Source organism: Dendrobates tinctorius, unplaced genomic scaffold (assembly GCF_039654945.1).
Source record: "Dendrobates tinctorius isolate UK_male_01 unplaced genomic scaffold, ASM3965494v1 ptg000013l, whole genome shotgun sequence".
NCBI lineage: Eukaryota > Metazoa > Chordata > Amphibia > Anura > Dendrobatidae > Dendrobates > Dendrobates tinctorius.
In genome coordinates, this window is record NW_027361681.1 from 12,034,682 (window position 1) to 12,049,641 (window position 14,960).

Consider the following 14,960-nt stretch of genomic DNA (forward strand, 5'->3'; position numbering starts at 1 on the left):
TCACTTGCTCTCCCTCCATTCCTGGTGGTTTGCTTGCTCTCCCTCCCTCCATTCCTGGTTTACTTGCTCTCCCTCCCTCCCTTCCTGGTTCGCTTGCTCTCCCTCCCTCCCTTCCTGGTTCGCTTGCTGTCCCTCCCTCCCTCCCTTCCTGGTTCGCTTGCTCTCCCTCCCTCCATTCCTGGTTCGCTTGCTCGCTCGCTCGCTCTCTCTCTCCCTTCCTCACTGGTTCACTTATTCTCCCTCTCTGGTTTACTCTCCCTGCCCACCTCCCTGCTCACCCTCCCTCCCTGGTTTGCTCGCTTCCCCTTCCTTCCTATCTCCCTGGCTGGTTTGCTCTCTCGCCCCCCCCCTCGCTTTGTTTGCTCTTCTTCCCACCCTGGTGTGTTTGCTCGCTCTTTCTCTACATGGTTCATTCATTCATTAGTTTGCTCACTCTCTCGCCATTTTTTTTTTTTTTTTCATCTCGCTTTCTCTTTCTCTCTGCCCTCTCTCACTCTCTCTTCGCTCTCTTGTGCTCTTCGCTCTCTTGTTTCTTCGCTTCTCTCTCCATCCCTGGTTGGTTCACTCGATCTCTCTCCCTCCCTCTCTGGCTCGCTCACTCTGCTAATAATTTTAACTAACCACTGTTCTAATTTTTATATCTCACCACTTATTTTTTCAGGAAGCAGATTTATTGAAGTTTTCAGGAGAATCGGACACCATGCGAAAAATGCCCCCACAGAGCTAAGGGTGCGATGTTTGGATGCCATTTCCTCCATTGTGTTCTTACCGGTAGGTGTTGTACAGTGTCAATGATGTCTCATGCTCCCTCCTGCCCCGTGGTCATACTGTTCTCATTTCTTATGTGATGATCTTCAGCCAGATAATCATACTGATGATCTTCTCGCCATGTCTGAATCGTGGTTCGGGTGCTTGTCCAACCAGCCGATGGAGATGTTTCGCAGCATTGCCTCCCAGCCGTTTCCCGAACTGCACTGCGGAGCTCTGAAGGTTTTCACTGTGAGTTTCCCTTTAACAGCTGAGTCTCCTGTACAGTTCACACAACTTAAGCCATAGGAGACTTGACTGCGGAGCACATCAAGCTCATAATTAAGAGACCTGGGAAAGCTGGGTAGAAACCTCCTGAGGGCAGTTGTGTAAGCTATATTGTTACCCAGCTTTCCCAGAAACAGGAAAGATTAAAAACAACTAAATGATTGTGTCCTGATGGGAGTTGTTTGCCGTCTCCTTATAGGCCATCGCCAACCAGCCCTGGGCACAGAGGATGATGATAGACAATCCCGGATTTATGGAGTACATTGTGGATCGAACAGTTGACCCAGACAAAGACTCTAAAGATGCCAAGTATGAACTTGTAAAAGCTCTGATTGGTGCCAAGACCACGGCTGAAGTGTTCGGGAATCAGCATTACCTGAGACTGCGCGCTTATCACAGGGAGGGCCCCTACTACGTGAAAGCTGTGTCTACTGTGGCCGTGGAAGGAGCAGAGTAGGTTACAGACTAGTCTTCTCAGGGCGTTGCTGGCACCCGGGGCAAGAGTGGAAAGAAATGATCGGGAGGAACAGACACTGGTGTCGGCAATCGCCACACTCTCTAGCACTTGTGTACTTTTCTATGGGAAATATACAACTTTCTTAGAGCCGGGCTGTGCTGTTTTTTTTTCTGGGTATGGGGGCGAGGATGGCAATAGAGGATTTGGCCTGTGAAGATCTCAGCCGTGGTCTCCTAGCACTTACCCCCGATGACCTCTCCTGACTTGTCAGAGGATGGATACAGTTGAACTTTCTCTCTAATCATTGTATAATGAAAACAATATTTTTATTATGCAATGATATTTGGTATTGCAGCTCGTCCCCGCTTTTGTTAATGCCAGATAGATGCAGCGATTGGTGCAAATTCTGGACATGAACTCATACCTCTTCTTCTAATCTCATAGGTTATGATCGGTGTGAGTTATTGTTCTAAGGAAAGAATAAATATAATGTGGCCTCTATTTTATCCCAGGGAAAAGGACCTACATAATTAACCACTCAATCAATTTTATGTATAAAAGCCATACAGTTTATTAAACACATTTACTGAATTAGACCAAACAAAATGATATTAATACGACAATCGGGTGCCTCTTGTGTGAAGGACTATACCGCAAGCAGCTTTTAAATATATATAGGTTGAATTTTTTTTCTATCAATTTTTATGTTTACAAAGAAATTAGAAATTCAACAGGCAGTATAGGAATTATATATAGGAGAACCTAGTTGCATATGGCAGAACCATGTGCTTTTCTATAAAGGTGCAAGTGCATAGAGAAAAGTAGGTTTGTATATACCTCTTAAAGGGAATCTGTCACCTATTTTTAGCCCTATCAGCTGCCAGCACCGCCATCAGGTAGATAAGCCCCTCGATGTAACCTGAAAAATAAGAAAAACAAGTTAGATTATACTTACCGGGGGGCGCGGTCGGGTGCGGTGGGTGTCGCGGTCCGATCCTGGCCTCCCATCTTCTAGTGATGACGTCCTCCTCACTTCTGTAGCTGCTCCTGCGCAGGCGTAGTTTATCTGCCCTGTTGAGGGCAGAGTAAAGTACTGCAGTGCGCAGGCGCCGGGAAAGGTCCGAGAGGTCCGGCGCCTGTGCAGTGCAGTAGTTTACTCTGCCCTTACCAGGGCAGAGAAACTACGCCGGCGCAGGAGCCACTGCAGAAATAAGAAGGACCGCATCGCTAGAAGATGGGAGGCGCCGAACCGGGTGTCAGGGTGAGTATAACCTAGCTTGTTTTTCTTATCTTTTGGGTTACATCTGGGGCTTATCTGCAGCATTCCAGAATGCTGCAGATAAGTCCCTGATGGGGTGGCAGCAGCTCATAGGGCTAAAAATAGGTGACAGATTCCATTTAATGGAAGCCAAGTGGCCTCTATTTGGTTTGTGTGCAAGTGACTGAATTCACATAAATAGCCAAGTATGAAACATTTTACTTATTAATGTCAAGAGCGATGAATATTCGGTGAGTTGCACCTGGGTCTGACTGTGCTTCCTGCCGTATGCAACTGGGTACTTCTACATAGTTAATATATATTTTGACTGTTGAATTCATGATTTCTTTGTAAACATAAAAATTGATTAAAAAAAAGTATGTGTGTGTAATATATACCGTATATGTATATATATATATATGTGTGTGTATATATATATATAGTTGTGGCAAAAAGTATTGACACCCCTGCAATTCTGTCAGATAATACTCAGTTTCTTCCTGAAAATGATTGCAAACACAAATTCTTTGGTATTATTATCTTCATTTAATTTGTCTTAAATGAAAAAACACAAAGAATTGTCCTAAATCCAAATTGGATATAATTCCACACCAAACATAAAAAAGAGGGTGGACAAAAGTATTGGCACTGTTCGAAAAATCATGTGATGCTTCTCTAATTTGTGTAATTAACAGCACCTGTAACTTACCTGTGGCACCTAACAGGTGTTGGCAATAACTAAATCACACTTGCAGCCAGTTGACATGGATTAAAGTTAGCTGAAGAGCCCGGCGCTGCCTGGGCATAATAACCAACTGTGGTTAGTTATAACAAATTATAAGGATTATATTGCACATAAAAACCATGCATCTAGTTCTATCCTGTGTGATACTGTCTGCTGAGCTGTGTATCATCCTATCTTGTGTGATACCGTCTGCTGAGCCATGTGTCTTATCCTTGTAATACTGACTGCTGAGCCATGTATCTAATCCTATTCTGTGTGATACTGACTGCTGAGCTGTGTATCTAATCCTATCCTGTGTGATACTGTCTGCTGAGCCGTGTATCTTATACTATTCTCTGTGATACTGTGTGCTGAGCTGCGTATCTAATCCTATCCTGTGTGATACTGACTGCTGAGCTGTGTATCATCCTATCTTGTGTGATACCGTCTGCTGAGCCATGTGTCTAATCCTATCCTTGTAATACTGACTGCTGAGCCGTGTATCTAATCCTATTCTGTGTGATACTGACTGCAGAGCTGTGTATCTAATCCTATCCTGTGTGATACTGTCTGCTGAGCCGTGTATCTTATACTATTCTGTGTGATACTGTGTGCTGAGCTGCGTATCTAATCCTATCCTGTGTGATACTGACTGCTGAGCTGTGTATCATCCTATCTTGTGTGATACCGTCTGCTGAGCCATGTGTCTAATCCTATCCTTGTAATACTGACTGCTGAGCCGTGTATCTAATCCTATTCTGTGTGATACTGACTGCTGAGCTGTGTATCTAATCCTATCCTGTGTGATACTGCCTGCTGAGCCGTGTGTCTAATCCTCTCCTGTGTGATACTGACTGCTGAGCTGTGTATCTAATCCTCTCCTGTGTGATACTGACTGCTGAGCTGTGTATCTAATCCTATCCTGTGTGATACTGACTGCTGAGCTGTGTATCTAATCCTATCCTGTGTGATACTGCCTGCTGAGCCATGTGTCTAATCCTATCCTGTGTGATACTGGGCTCCCCCTGCAGTCTGTGTCAGAGGGTGGTCTGTGTTGGCACGGTAATAAATTGTGTTATTTCCAGCTTTACAGAAGGACGATAACACCATAGAAATGATAAGAATAATAGGTCTCAGTTACCACAACTGTCTACAAAGAAAACTGTTGCTGATAGCAACCAATCACAGCTCATTTTTCATCTTTTAAACAGCTCTAGGACAGCGTGGCGAGTTTTGAGTGGCGACTTTTGTGTTTCGCCTTTTATGTGGTGAGGTTGGTGTATGTGTGGTGAAATGTGTGCTGAGGGTGGTATATGTGTTGAAGCACGTGGTAGTGTGTGGCGCATTTTGTGTGTGTGTTCATATCCATGTGTGTGGCGAGTATCCCATGTCAGGGCCCCACCTTGGCAACTGTACGGTATATACTCTTTGGCGCCATCGCTCTCATTCTTTCAGTCCCCCTTGTTCACATCTGGCAGCTGTCAATTTGCCGCCAACACTTTTCCTTTCACTTTTTCCCCCATTATGTAGATAGGGGCAAAATTGTTTGGTGAATTGGAACGCGCAGGGTTAAAATTTCGCCTCACAACATAGCCTATGACGCTCTCGGGGTCCAGACGTGTGACTGTGCCAAATTTTGTGGCTGTAGCTACGACGGTGCGGATGCCAATCCTGGACATATACACACACTTGAGCTTTATATATACATTGTATGTAATATATTATATACACATATACATACACACTGTTTGTGGTGTGGTCCTTACTATAATTTCGTTTGATCAATTTTAGTAAGTGTCTAATAAAAATATATAGTTTTTATATATAAAATTGTTTAAGTGGTTAATTATGAAGGTTCTTTTCCCTTTTAATGTGGGATAACATAGAGGCCACATTATGATATATATTCCTATGTATAGTACCACATTACTTTTACACCCCTTCTGATCTCATAGGAAAAGAATACACCTGAGTCAGGATTAGATGCATGTATTGTTCTGGGAATATTATTCCTTCTATAGCAAATTCTTGTTCGGCGCAGTTCAGACCAGGACACCAGGAAGACAGAAAAACAAGGTATTTATGTATTGACTTAAGTGTCTCTGTGTGTAAAATCTCAGCACCCCTCTGCAGACATTAGGAGCTCTGCTCATTTTCACTGTTAGCTGTATACCAGTGTATATGGTGCCATTTAGGGGTACCAGTAGTAAGTGAAAACCAAGAGGGTCGCTTCAAGGAGCGAAGATGCGGAAAATCAAAAAGTGGTTCTCCTGTGTGAAGTTCCCTTTAAGAGATGCCATAAAGCCATGATGTGATTCCCAGCTGAGATTATCATGCATGTCTCTGCTGTATCCTGGGATGTGTGTCGGCTCCTGTGAGTCGCAGGGCTGATATTCTCTCTTCAGATCTCTGCAAGTCTTGTAGGCAGTTTGCTGGGGGGTCAACATTTTTTTTATAGGGTATGATATTACAACTTGGACTCCCAGATGATTCGGATACACTTATGAGTGATGCGATCACCCGCATCTGGTTGCTCTGGTAATCAGTGACCGATTTATGGCTTCCATGGTCCCAGCACTGATGGAATTGTTCTCTAGACTGATGTTTGTGAGGGGGCAAGCACTGCTTGAATGCAGGCTTTGTGATATGGCATGCCCGCCCTCTTCCCCGATTTTATTACCATCTAGGTCCAGACTCTGAAGACTCTGGTTCACCTGGATAACCTCACTCAGCAGTTTGGCCCCGGGGTCCCCCAAGCTGTTCTCATCCAGCAACAGGTGGATGACTTCTGTGTTCACCTTCATTGCATTGAACAGTTCTGCCCAGGCTTCTATAGCAGCCACAGAGCTCTGTGCCAGGCAGAGTTGTCTGAGTGGTGGGTTAAGCTTAAGGAAGGAAGCAACACTTCTGAGACCCTCACTGTCCATTTGATTCCCTCCTATGTCCAGTTCTGATAGGTGAAAGTTGCATAAATTGGTTGATGAGACCCTTGGTGCTCCATTGACTGAACACCATAAATCAGAGAGACCGTCCATGATGGTCCGAATGCCAACTGCACCCAGCTGGTTCCCGTATAACCTGCAGGGAGGAAGCAAACAAAACACTTTCAATGTGAGAGACCCCCAAGACTGCAAGTCAATGAGACAAATTGGAGGGGGCTCTCCATTACTTCTGTCTGCAATAGTAAAGAGGCCACCTATGATCACCCCCTACCCCAATCGACTGATTACCGGGGGGGGGGGGGGGTTATTTATTTGGTGGAGGCTAACCTTGTGTGCTGTTATGGAGTGTTTAGAGTATATTTGGAGGGTTTGGGTAGACTTTGCTTTGAAATATCTCCCCACACACTATTGGCCAGGGCTGACTGCCCCTATAGTGGGAAGCTTTTGTTTTCAAAGACTATTTGCACCTGCCCCTTTTAAATGGGTTTTTAGTAATCTTTTTGGATGATCCCTTAGGGTGCACAGGGGTGGTTTGAAGTGAGCTTTCCCTATGTGTTAATGAGAATTGTTATTTTCCATGGGTGGGGTGACCTTGAGTGTATACCGCTTACTCACAGGAGGCTTTTTACACATGGCTTGTCCCCCAGCAGATGGACGATGGTCTTTGCTCCCTCAGGGCCGATCTTGTTCAGGTTCAGGTTGATGTTTTCTACCTCGGACTTGCTGGCGCTGATCGCTGGGACAAGACGATGAAGTAGAGCGTCTGTTAGGCCGATGTTCCTCAGGACAAGATGATCCACCTCATCGCACTCCTGGAGAACCGCCATGAGGTCTACGATCTGGAGGAGAGACGTGGATGTCAGTAAGCCGGTCTAGAACCTAGAGACAGCACTGTGGTAATCACAGAGCCATTATATGAGGCTGGGAGCACACCACAACGGTATTGGGTTTCGCTTAGCCCATGGGAGGGATTAATCCGTTGTTATCGCACCCCACTGACATGAATGGGGTCCACCTGTCTCCCTTTATAGAGGCCGGGAAAGAGTCCGAACTCATAGGACAGAATTCAGAAGGTGGACACCACCAATTCATACTAGTAGAGGGGGGAGGGTGGAATTGGGAATAAAATTAAACGTGATTATAAATTCTTAATTATGATTGTTATATTTACCACTGTAATCCACTAAATCCCAAGTGATTCGCCCTCAGAAATGAATGATTAATGTGAAATGGAATCCCAGCCACTGACCCTAAAATTAAAGGCTGGATTCCAATCTCACTGATGATCTCTGTTTGTTAATCAAAAAATGTTGGGGTGTTAACCCCTTTACCCCCAAGGGTGGTTTGCACATTCATGACCGGGCCAATTTTTACAATTCTGGCCACTGTCCCTTTATGAGGTAATAACTCTGAAACGCTTCCATGGATCCCGGTGATTCTGACATTGTTTTCTCGTGACATATTGTACTTCATGTTAAGTGGTAAAATTTCATTCATATAACTTGCGTTTATTTGTGAAAAAAATGGAAATTTGGCGAAAATTTTGAAAATTTCGCAATTTTCCAACTTTGAATTTTTATGCCCTTAAATCGCAGAGATACGGCACACAAAAAACTTAATAAATAACATTTCCCACCTGTTTACTTTACATCAGCACAATTTTGGAGCTAAAATTTTTTTCTTGTTAGGAAGTTATAAGGGTTAAAAGTTGACCAGCAATTTCTCATTTTTGCAACACGATTTTATTTTTACGGACCACATCACATTTGAAATCACTTTGAGGGGTCTATATGATAGAAAATACCCAAAAGTGACACCATTCTAAAACTGCACCCCTCAAGGTGCTCAAAACCACATTCAAGAAGTTTATTAACCCTTCAGGTGCTTCACAGGAATTTTTTTTGATTGTTTAAAAAAAAAATGAACATTTAACTTTTTTTCACAAAAAAATGCTTCAGGTCCAATTTTTTTTATTTTACCAAGGTGTGGGGAATAGATAGCTCAGCTGGGATCTTTGCTTTGGCACAAGCGTGTGGCTATGAAGTCACTTCAGCAGACTAGCAAGTTCCACATGGATATTGACACGGCATATTTATTGTGCACACTTGTTATTCAATGTTACACATGCCAAACATGAAATAAAACATCTAAGGCCGTCTGGCCACTAACTAACAATAGCAGGCTAACTACAAAATAAACCTATATAACAGCAAACAAGTCCATGTAATCTTACTGTGTCAGCTCCCAGCTCAGCAGACGAGATAGACTGAGAGATCCCAGCTCCTCCTGATTATATCAGCTGGATCAGTCAGGAAACCAAAACCTGGATTGAATAAGTGGAGGGGGAACTACCAGTCCTTTCCATGCTGATCACTAAGGAAACCAGGACTGGATTACAGTGAAATAAACTGGCTTCATCATCAGTACAGGGAGACATATGAAATTAAACGGGGAGAAATATACCTGTTTTCTAGTACCTCTCCCCTTGGCACCTCACACACCCCCCTCCTCTGTTCGAGCCCGTGGGGTCGGACACGACGAGTCACCAAGCAGTGCGTTCTAGACAACGCATCTGCATTTCTGTGCGCTGTGCCCGCCCTGTGCTCAACGGAAAATTTAAACCCTTGTAATGCTAAGAACCAGCGTGTCACCCGCGCATTACCTTCTTTTGCCCGGGACATCCACGTTAGGGGCGAATGGTCCGTCACTAGTCTAAACTGGCGACCTAGTAAATAATAGCGCAAGGTGCACAGGGCCCATTTCACAGCCAGGGCTTCCCACTCAACTACACTGTAGTTCTTTTCTGCTCTCGTAAGCTTTCTGCTTAGATAGGCCACTGGGTGTTCCTCGCCATTTACTTCTTGAGACAAAACCGCGCCGAGGCCCATCCCAGAGGCGTCCGTTTGGACAATAAACTCCCGCTTAAAGTCTGGTGCAACCAACACTGGTTGGTCACAGAGGACTGTTTTCAATCGCTGAAAGGCCTCCTCTGCTTCTGCGTTCCACTTTATTGTGACAGATTTCGACCCCTTAGTAAGATCTGTGAGAGGAGCTGCGATGGTCGCAAAATGTTTGATGAACCGCCTATAATAACCAACGATCCCTAAAAAAGCTGCAACCTGTTTTTTGGTTATCGGTCGTGGCCAATTTTGAATAGCGTCCACTTTATTGGCTTGAGGCTTCACGACGCCTCTCCCTATGCTATATCCCAGATAGCGAGCCTCTTCCAATCCCAACATACATTTCTTGGGATTGGCAGTCAACCCAGCTGTTTTTAGGGAGTCTAAGACGGCTTGTACTTTTCACAAATGCGTGTCCCAGTCATCGCTAAAGATAATGATGTCGTCCAAGTACGCGGATGCATACTGGCCATGGGGTTTTAGGACAATATCCATTAGACGGAAGGTGGCTGCGGCACCATGCAACCCAAATGGCATATCTCGGTACTGGAATAATCCCTGGGGCGTAACAAAGGCAGTTTTCTCTTTGGCTGATTCCGTGAGGGGAATCTGCCAATAACCTTTTGTTAAGTCAGTAGTGGATATGTACCTGGCCGAACCCAGTCTCTCTATCAGTTCATCGACTCTTGGCATCGGGTAGGCATCGAATTTCGATACTTCATTTACTTTCCGAAAATCGTTACAAAATCGGATAGTCCCATCGGGTTTGGGCACCAGTACGATAGGGCTAGCCCAATCACTCCGGGACTCCACAATGACCCCGAGCTCTAACATCTTCACTTCCCGGGCAATGGCTTGTCTCCGAGCCTCCGGAATTCGATATGGTTTTAGCCGTACCCGCGCCTGTGGATCAGTAATAATGTCATGTTTAATTAGGTGAGTTCGGCCAGGAAGTTCCGAGAAAATATCTGCGTTCTTCTGTATGAACTCCCTGGTCTCTCGTTTTTGGCTTTCGGATAGCGTGTCTGCAATACCCACTTCTGGCGGAGCTACCTGGGGGTCCTTTACCTTAGAAGGTGGTGCCCCTCGAGGCCCATCCTCAAGGGCAGCTCCTGCCACCAGACTCTCCCTGTCCCGCCAGGCCTTAAGCAAGTTTATGTGGTATATTTGTTCGGGCTTTCTCTTGTCTGGTTGGTGTATCTTATAATTTACTTCACCTATTCGTTCCAGCACTTCGTATGGTCCCTGCCATTTCGCAAGAAATTTATTCTCTACGGTAGGCACCAATACCAACACCCTGTCTCCGGGCTGAAAGACTCGTGTTTTTGCTGCTCGGTTGTATACCGTGCTTTGGGCATGTTGTGCACGCTAAACACTCTTTAACTATTGGCATAACTGCTGCAATTCGGTCCTGCATAAGTGTTATGTGTTCAATTACACTGCGATAAGGAGTCACCTCTTGTTCCCAAGTCTCCTTGGCAATATCCAACAGGCCTCTAAGACACCGCCCATAAACCAACTCAAAAGGTGAAAAGCCTGTGGAGGATTGGGGTACCTCACGTATAGCGAACAGGAGGTATGGCAGTAGGGCATCCCAATCTCTCCTGTCCTTATCCACCACCCTTTTCAACATTCCCTTTAAGGTTTTGTTAAAGCGCTCCACCAAACCGTCAGTCTGAGGGTGATATACTGAGGTATGCAAATGGGAGATTTTTAGTAGTTTACATAAATCCTTAAGTATACGAGACATAAAGGGGGTCCCTTGATCCGTAAGTATCTCTTTCGGAATGCCGGTGCGGGAAAACATATTAACCAGCTCTTTTGAAATTGATTTCGCATTGGCATTCCGCAAGGGCACTGCTTCAGGATAATGTGTGGCGTAATCCAATACTACCAAAATGTACTGATGACCCCTGGCAGATTTAACTAATGGACCGACTATATCCATTGCTATCCTCTCGAAGGGCACCTCTACTATTATTGGTAAGGGCACTAAGGGGCTTCTAAAATGTGACATACAGTCATGGCCAAAAGTATTGACACCCCTGCAATTCTGTCAGATAATACTCAGTTTCTTCCTGAAAATGATTGCAAACATAAATTCTTTGGTATTATTATCTTCATTTAATTTGTCTTAAATGAAAAAACACAAAAAGAATTGTCCTAAAGCCAAATTGGATATAATTCCACACCAAACATATCAAAGAGGGTGGACAAAAGTATTGGCACTGTTCGAAAAATCATGTGATGCTTCTCTAATTTGTGTAATTAACAGCACCTATAACTTACCTGTGGCACCTAACAGGTGTTGGCAATAACTAAATCACACTTGCAGCCAGTTGACATGGATTAAAGTTGACTCAACCTCTGTCCTGTGTCCTTGTGTGTACCACATTGAGCACGGAGAAAAGAAAGAAGACCAAAGAACTGTCTGAGGACTTGAGAAACCAAATTGTGAGGAAGCATGAGCCATCTCAAGGCTACAAGTCCATCTCCAAAGATCTGAATGTTCCTGTGTCTACCGTGTGCAGTGTCATCGAGAAGTTTGAAGCCCATGGCACTGTGGCTAGCCTCCCTAGATGTGGCCGGAAAAGAAAAATTGACAAGAGATTTCAACGCAAGATTGTGCGGATGTTGGATAAAGAACCTCCACGAACATCCAAACAAGTTCAAGCTGCCCTGCAGTCTGAGGGTACAACAGTGTCAATCCGTACTATCCGTCGGCATCTGAATGAAAAGGGACTGTATGGTAGGAGACCCAGGAAGACTCCACTTCTTACCCCGAGACATAAAAAAGCCAGGCTGGAGTTTGCCAAAACTTACCTGAAAAAGCCTAAAACATTTTGGAAGAATGTTCTCTGGTCAGATGAGACAAAAGTAGTGCTTTTAGGGCAAAAGCATCAACATAGAGTTTACAGGAGAAAAAAGAGGCATTCAAAGAAAAGTACACGGTCCCTACAGTCAAACATGGCGGAGGTTCCCTGATGTTTTGGGGTTGCTTTGCTGCCTCTGGCACTGGACTGCTTGACCGTGTGCATGGCATTATGAAGTCAGAAGACTACCAACAAATTTTGCAGCATAATTTAGGGCCTAGTGTGAGAAAGCTGGGTCTACCTCAGAGGTCATGGGTCTTCCAGCAGGACAATAACCCAAAACACACTTCAAAAAGCACTAGAAAATGGTTTGAGAGAAAGCATTGGAGACTTCTAAGGTGGCCAGCAATGAGTCCAGACCTGAATCCCATAGAACACCTGTGGAGAGATCTAAAAATGGCAGTTTGGAGAAGGCACCCTTCAAATATCAGGGACCTGGAGCAGTTTGCCAAAGAAGAATGGTCTAAAATTCCAGCAGAGCATTGTAAGAAACTCATTGATGGTTACCGGAAGCGGTTGGTCGCAGTTATTTTGGCTAAAGGTTGTGCAACCAAGTATTAGGCTGAGGGTGCCAATACTTTTGTCCGGCCCATTTTTGGAGTTTTGTGTGAAATGATCAATGTTTTGCTTTTTGCTTCATTCTCTTTTGTGTTTTTTCATTTAAGACAAATTAAATGAAGATAATAATACCAAAGAATTTGTGTTTGCAATCATTTTCAGGAAGAAACTGAATATTATCTGACAGAATTGCAGGGGTGTCAATACTTTTGGCCATGACTGTAGGTGCTGTCAATTGACACGTAGGACATGACCGACAATACTGGGTCACGTCTCCCACTAGACCCGGCCAAAAGAAACGTTGCAGGATACGGTGTTTTGTCTTTTCTACCGCCAGGTGTCCTCCCAAGGGATGTTTGTGCCAACTCCAAAACTACCTGGCGAAAGGACTTAGGTACCACTAGTTGTTCTACCACCACCCCTCGCACCTTGTCTATGTGATACAACATATCCTGCTGCACCGCCACGTGTGGGAACTCGTTTTGAGCCCCTGGGTACAATGGTCTTCCCTCGGAGACCTTTATGTTTTCCCACGCCCTTGCTAGAGTAGGATCCTGGTGCTGAGCGGTCCCGAACTTACCACGGGCCACCTCAAGATCAGGCATTTCTAAAACATCCTCTAGCTGGTCTGCCTCGCCTGCATACACAGCCAGAGGAGAGTCTGCAGATTCTAGTACTTTCTCTGAGATGGGTTCTCCGTCGTCTTGCTGCAATGGTTCAGGGGCTAGCTCCGGAGTACCGTCTTCAACTAGAGGGTTCATGCCACTTTTGAAGTTCCACAAGTCCCAAAATAAGGGAAAGTCTCTCCCCAGGATTACACTGTGTCCCATAGACTTTATGACTGCCGCCTGATGTCTTTTGGTCCCTACTGGCGTGGCAAGAGTAACCCAGGCAGTGGGGTAGTTCTTAGTATCCCCATGGATGCAACTAATGCCCACGGTTAAGTTCGTTAGGGCGCTAGAGTCCACCAAACTGGCATGTACCAAAGTTACTTGACTCCCGGAATCCAAGACGGCATTCACACTATAACCGTCAACCTCGACGTGGCACACGTGTTGTTCATTTCCCATGAGGGTCTCCGCCACACAGACTGACTGCACATATAACGAAAGACGCCTCATAGCGTTACAGTCCATTGGCTCTGTAGTCATTGGGCAGTTAGCTGCTACATGGCCAAGCCCGCGACATCGCCAACATTGTATAGGCCCTTGCCTCCTCGATGGAGATCCCAGACGAGGTCTGCTGGCTTGATGTGAGCCCGTACCACCTCCATAGTCCTTTGTAGGTCTGCTACCCTTCCTTGTGACGTTCTCTTCTTTTGAAGATGAAGTAGGTTTCGCAGGACTCTCCAACGATTTCTTGGGGAGCCAGTGGGGTGCTAACGTCCCTTGGAGTAGGCTTTCAGAAGCATTGTAGCGTTCGACCATATTCACCAACTGGTCAGCGGTAGTTGGGTCACCCTGTCCAACCCACCTCTAGATCTTAGCAGGTAAGGACCGCAGGTACTTGTCTAGAACAACACGCTCCACCATCTGTGCGGACATCAAAGCCTCTGGTTGCAGCCATTTTTTTACTAGATGGATGAGATCATGCATTTGTGAGCGGGCTGGCTGATGCTCCACAAAATTCCATAAATGCACCATCTGTGCGCATACATACGTGTTTACTCCCAGCCTTGCCAGGATTTCGCCTTTGAGTTTGATATAGTCCATAGCATCCGCTCCACTCAGATCGTAATAGGCCTTTTGTGGATCTCGGCTTAGAAATGGAGCAACTACCTCAGCCCACCTGTCCAGTGGTAAGTGCTCACGTTCAGCAATACGTTCAAACACGGTGAGGTATGCTTCCACATCATCGTCTGCGGTCATTTTAAGCAAAGTCTTCTGTACGGCTTTCTGCGCACTAGCAGCGCTTTGTGCACGATCTCCCTCATCTCGGGGTTGCCGAACCAAGGCCTGTTTTATTGCCTCCAACTGCTCTTGCTGCATCTGGTGTTGCTGCTCCAGAGCCTTCTGGAAGCAAGTATTAGTCTGCTGTTGCTGCACATTTGCTTGCAATAACTGCTTCACTAGTTCCTCCATATTACTGGACTCTTGGCTCTTCAAAAGCGCAAAAGCTTTCAGCCAGGACATACACAGCGTTTTCTCTGCAGTCACAGTCCAGCAGCCACAAGTACCCGCATTCGAAACACCATTTGTGGGGAATAGATAGCT

General features: G+C 45.3%; 2 protein-coding genes across 4 annotated transcripts in view; one reads left to right on the forward strand and one right to left on the reverse strand.

The window, feature by feature from the left end:
• The window catches only part of PSMD5 (proteasome 26S subunit, non-ATPase 5), a 40,242-nt gene extending 38,603 nt beyond the window's left edge, over window positions 1-1,639 (forward strand). For both annotated transcript variants that reach the window (XM_073559050.1, XM_073559042.1), the window contains exons 8-10: window positions 662-771; window positions 859-999; window positions 1,235-1,639. In XM_073559050.1, the coding sequence (XP_073415151.1) occupies window positions 662-771; window positions 859-999; window positions 1,235-1,492 (509 nt within the window). In that variant the 3' untranslated portion in view covers window positions 1,493-1,639. The remainder of the gene's footprint in view (window positions 1-661; window positions 772-858; window positions 1,000-1,234) is intronic.
• Window positions 1,640-5,536: 3,897 nt separating this feature from the next.
• LOC141069480 (uncharacterized) overlaps window positions 5,537-14,960 on the reverse strand; it is a 51,569-nt gene continuing 42,145 nt past the window's right edge. For both annotated transcript variants that reach the window (XM_073559063.1, XM_073559069.1), the window contains exons 10-11: window positions 7,032-7,255; window positions 5,537-6,552 (exon numbers count right to left, since the gene is read on the reverse strand). In XM_073559063.1, coding sequence (XP_073415164.1) covers window positions 5,991-6,552; window positions 7,032-7,255 — 786 coding nt within the window. In that variant the 3' untranslated portion in view covers window positions 5,537-5,990. The remainder of the gene's footprint in view (window positions 6,553-7,031; window positions 7,256-14,960) is intronic.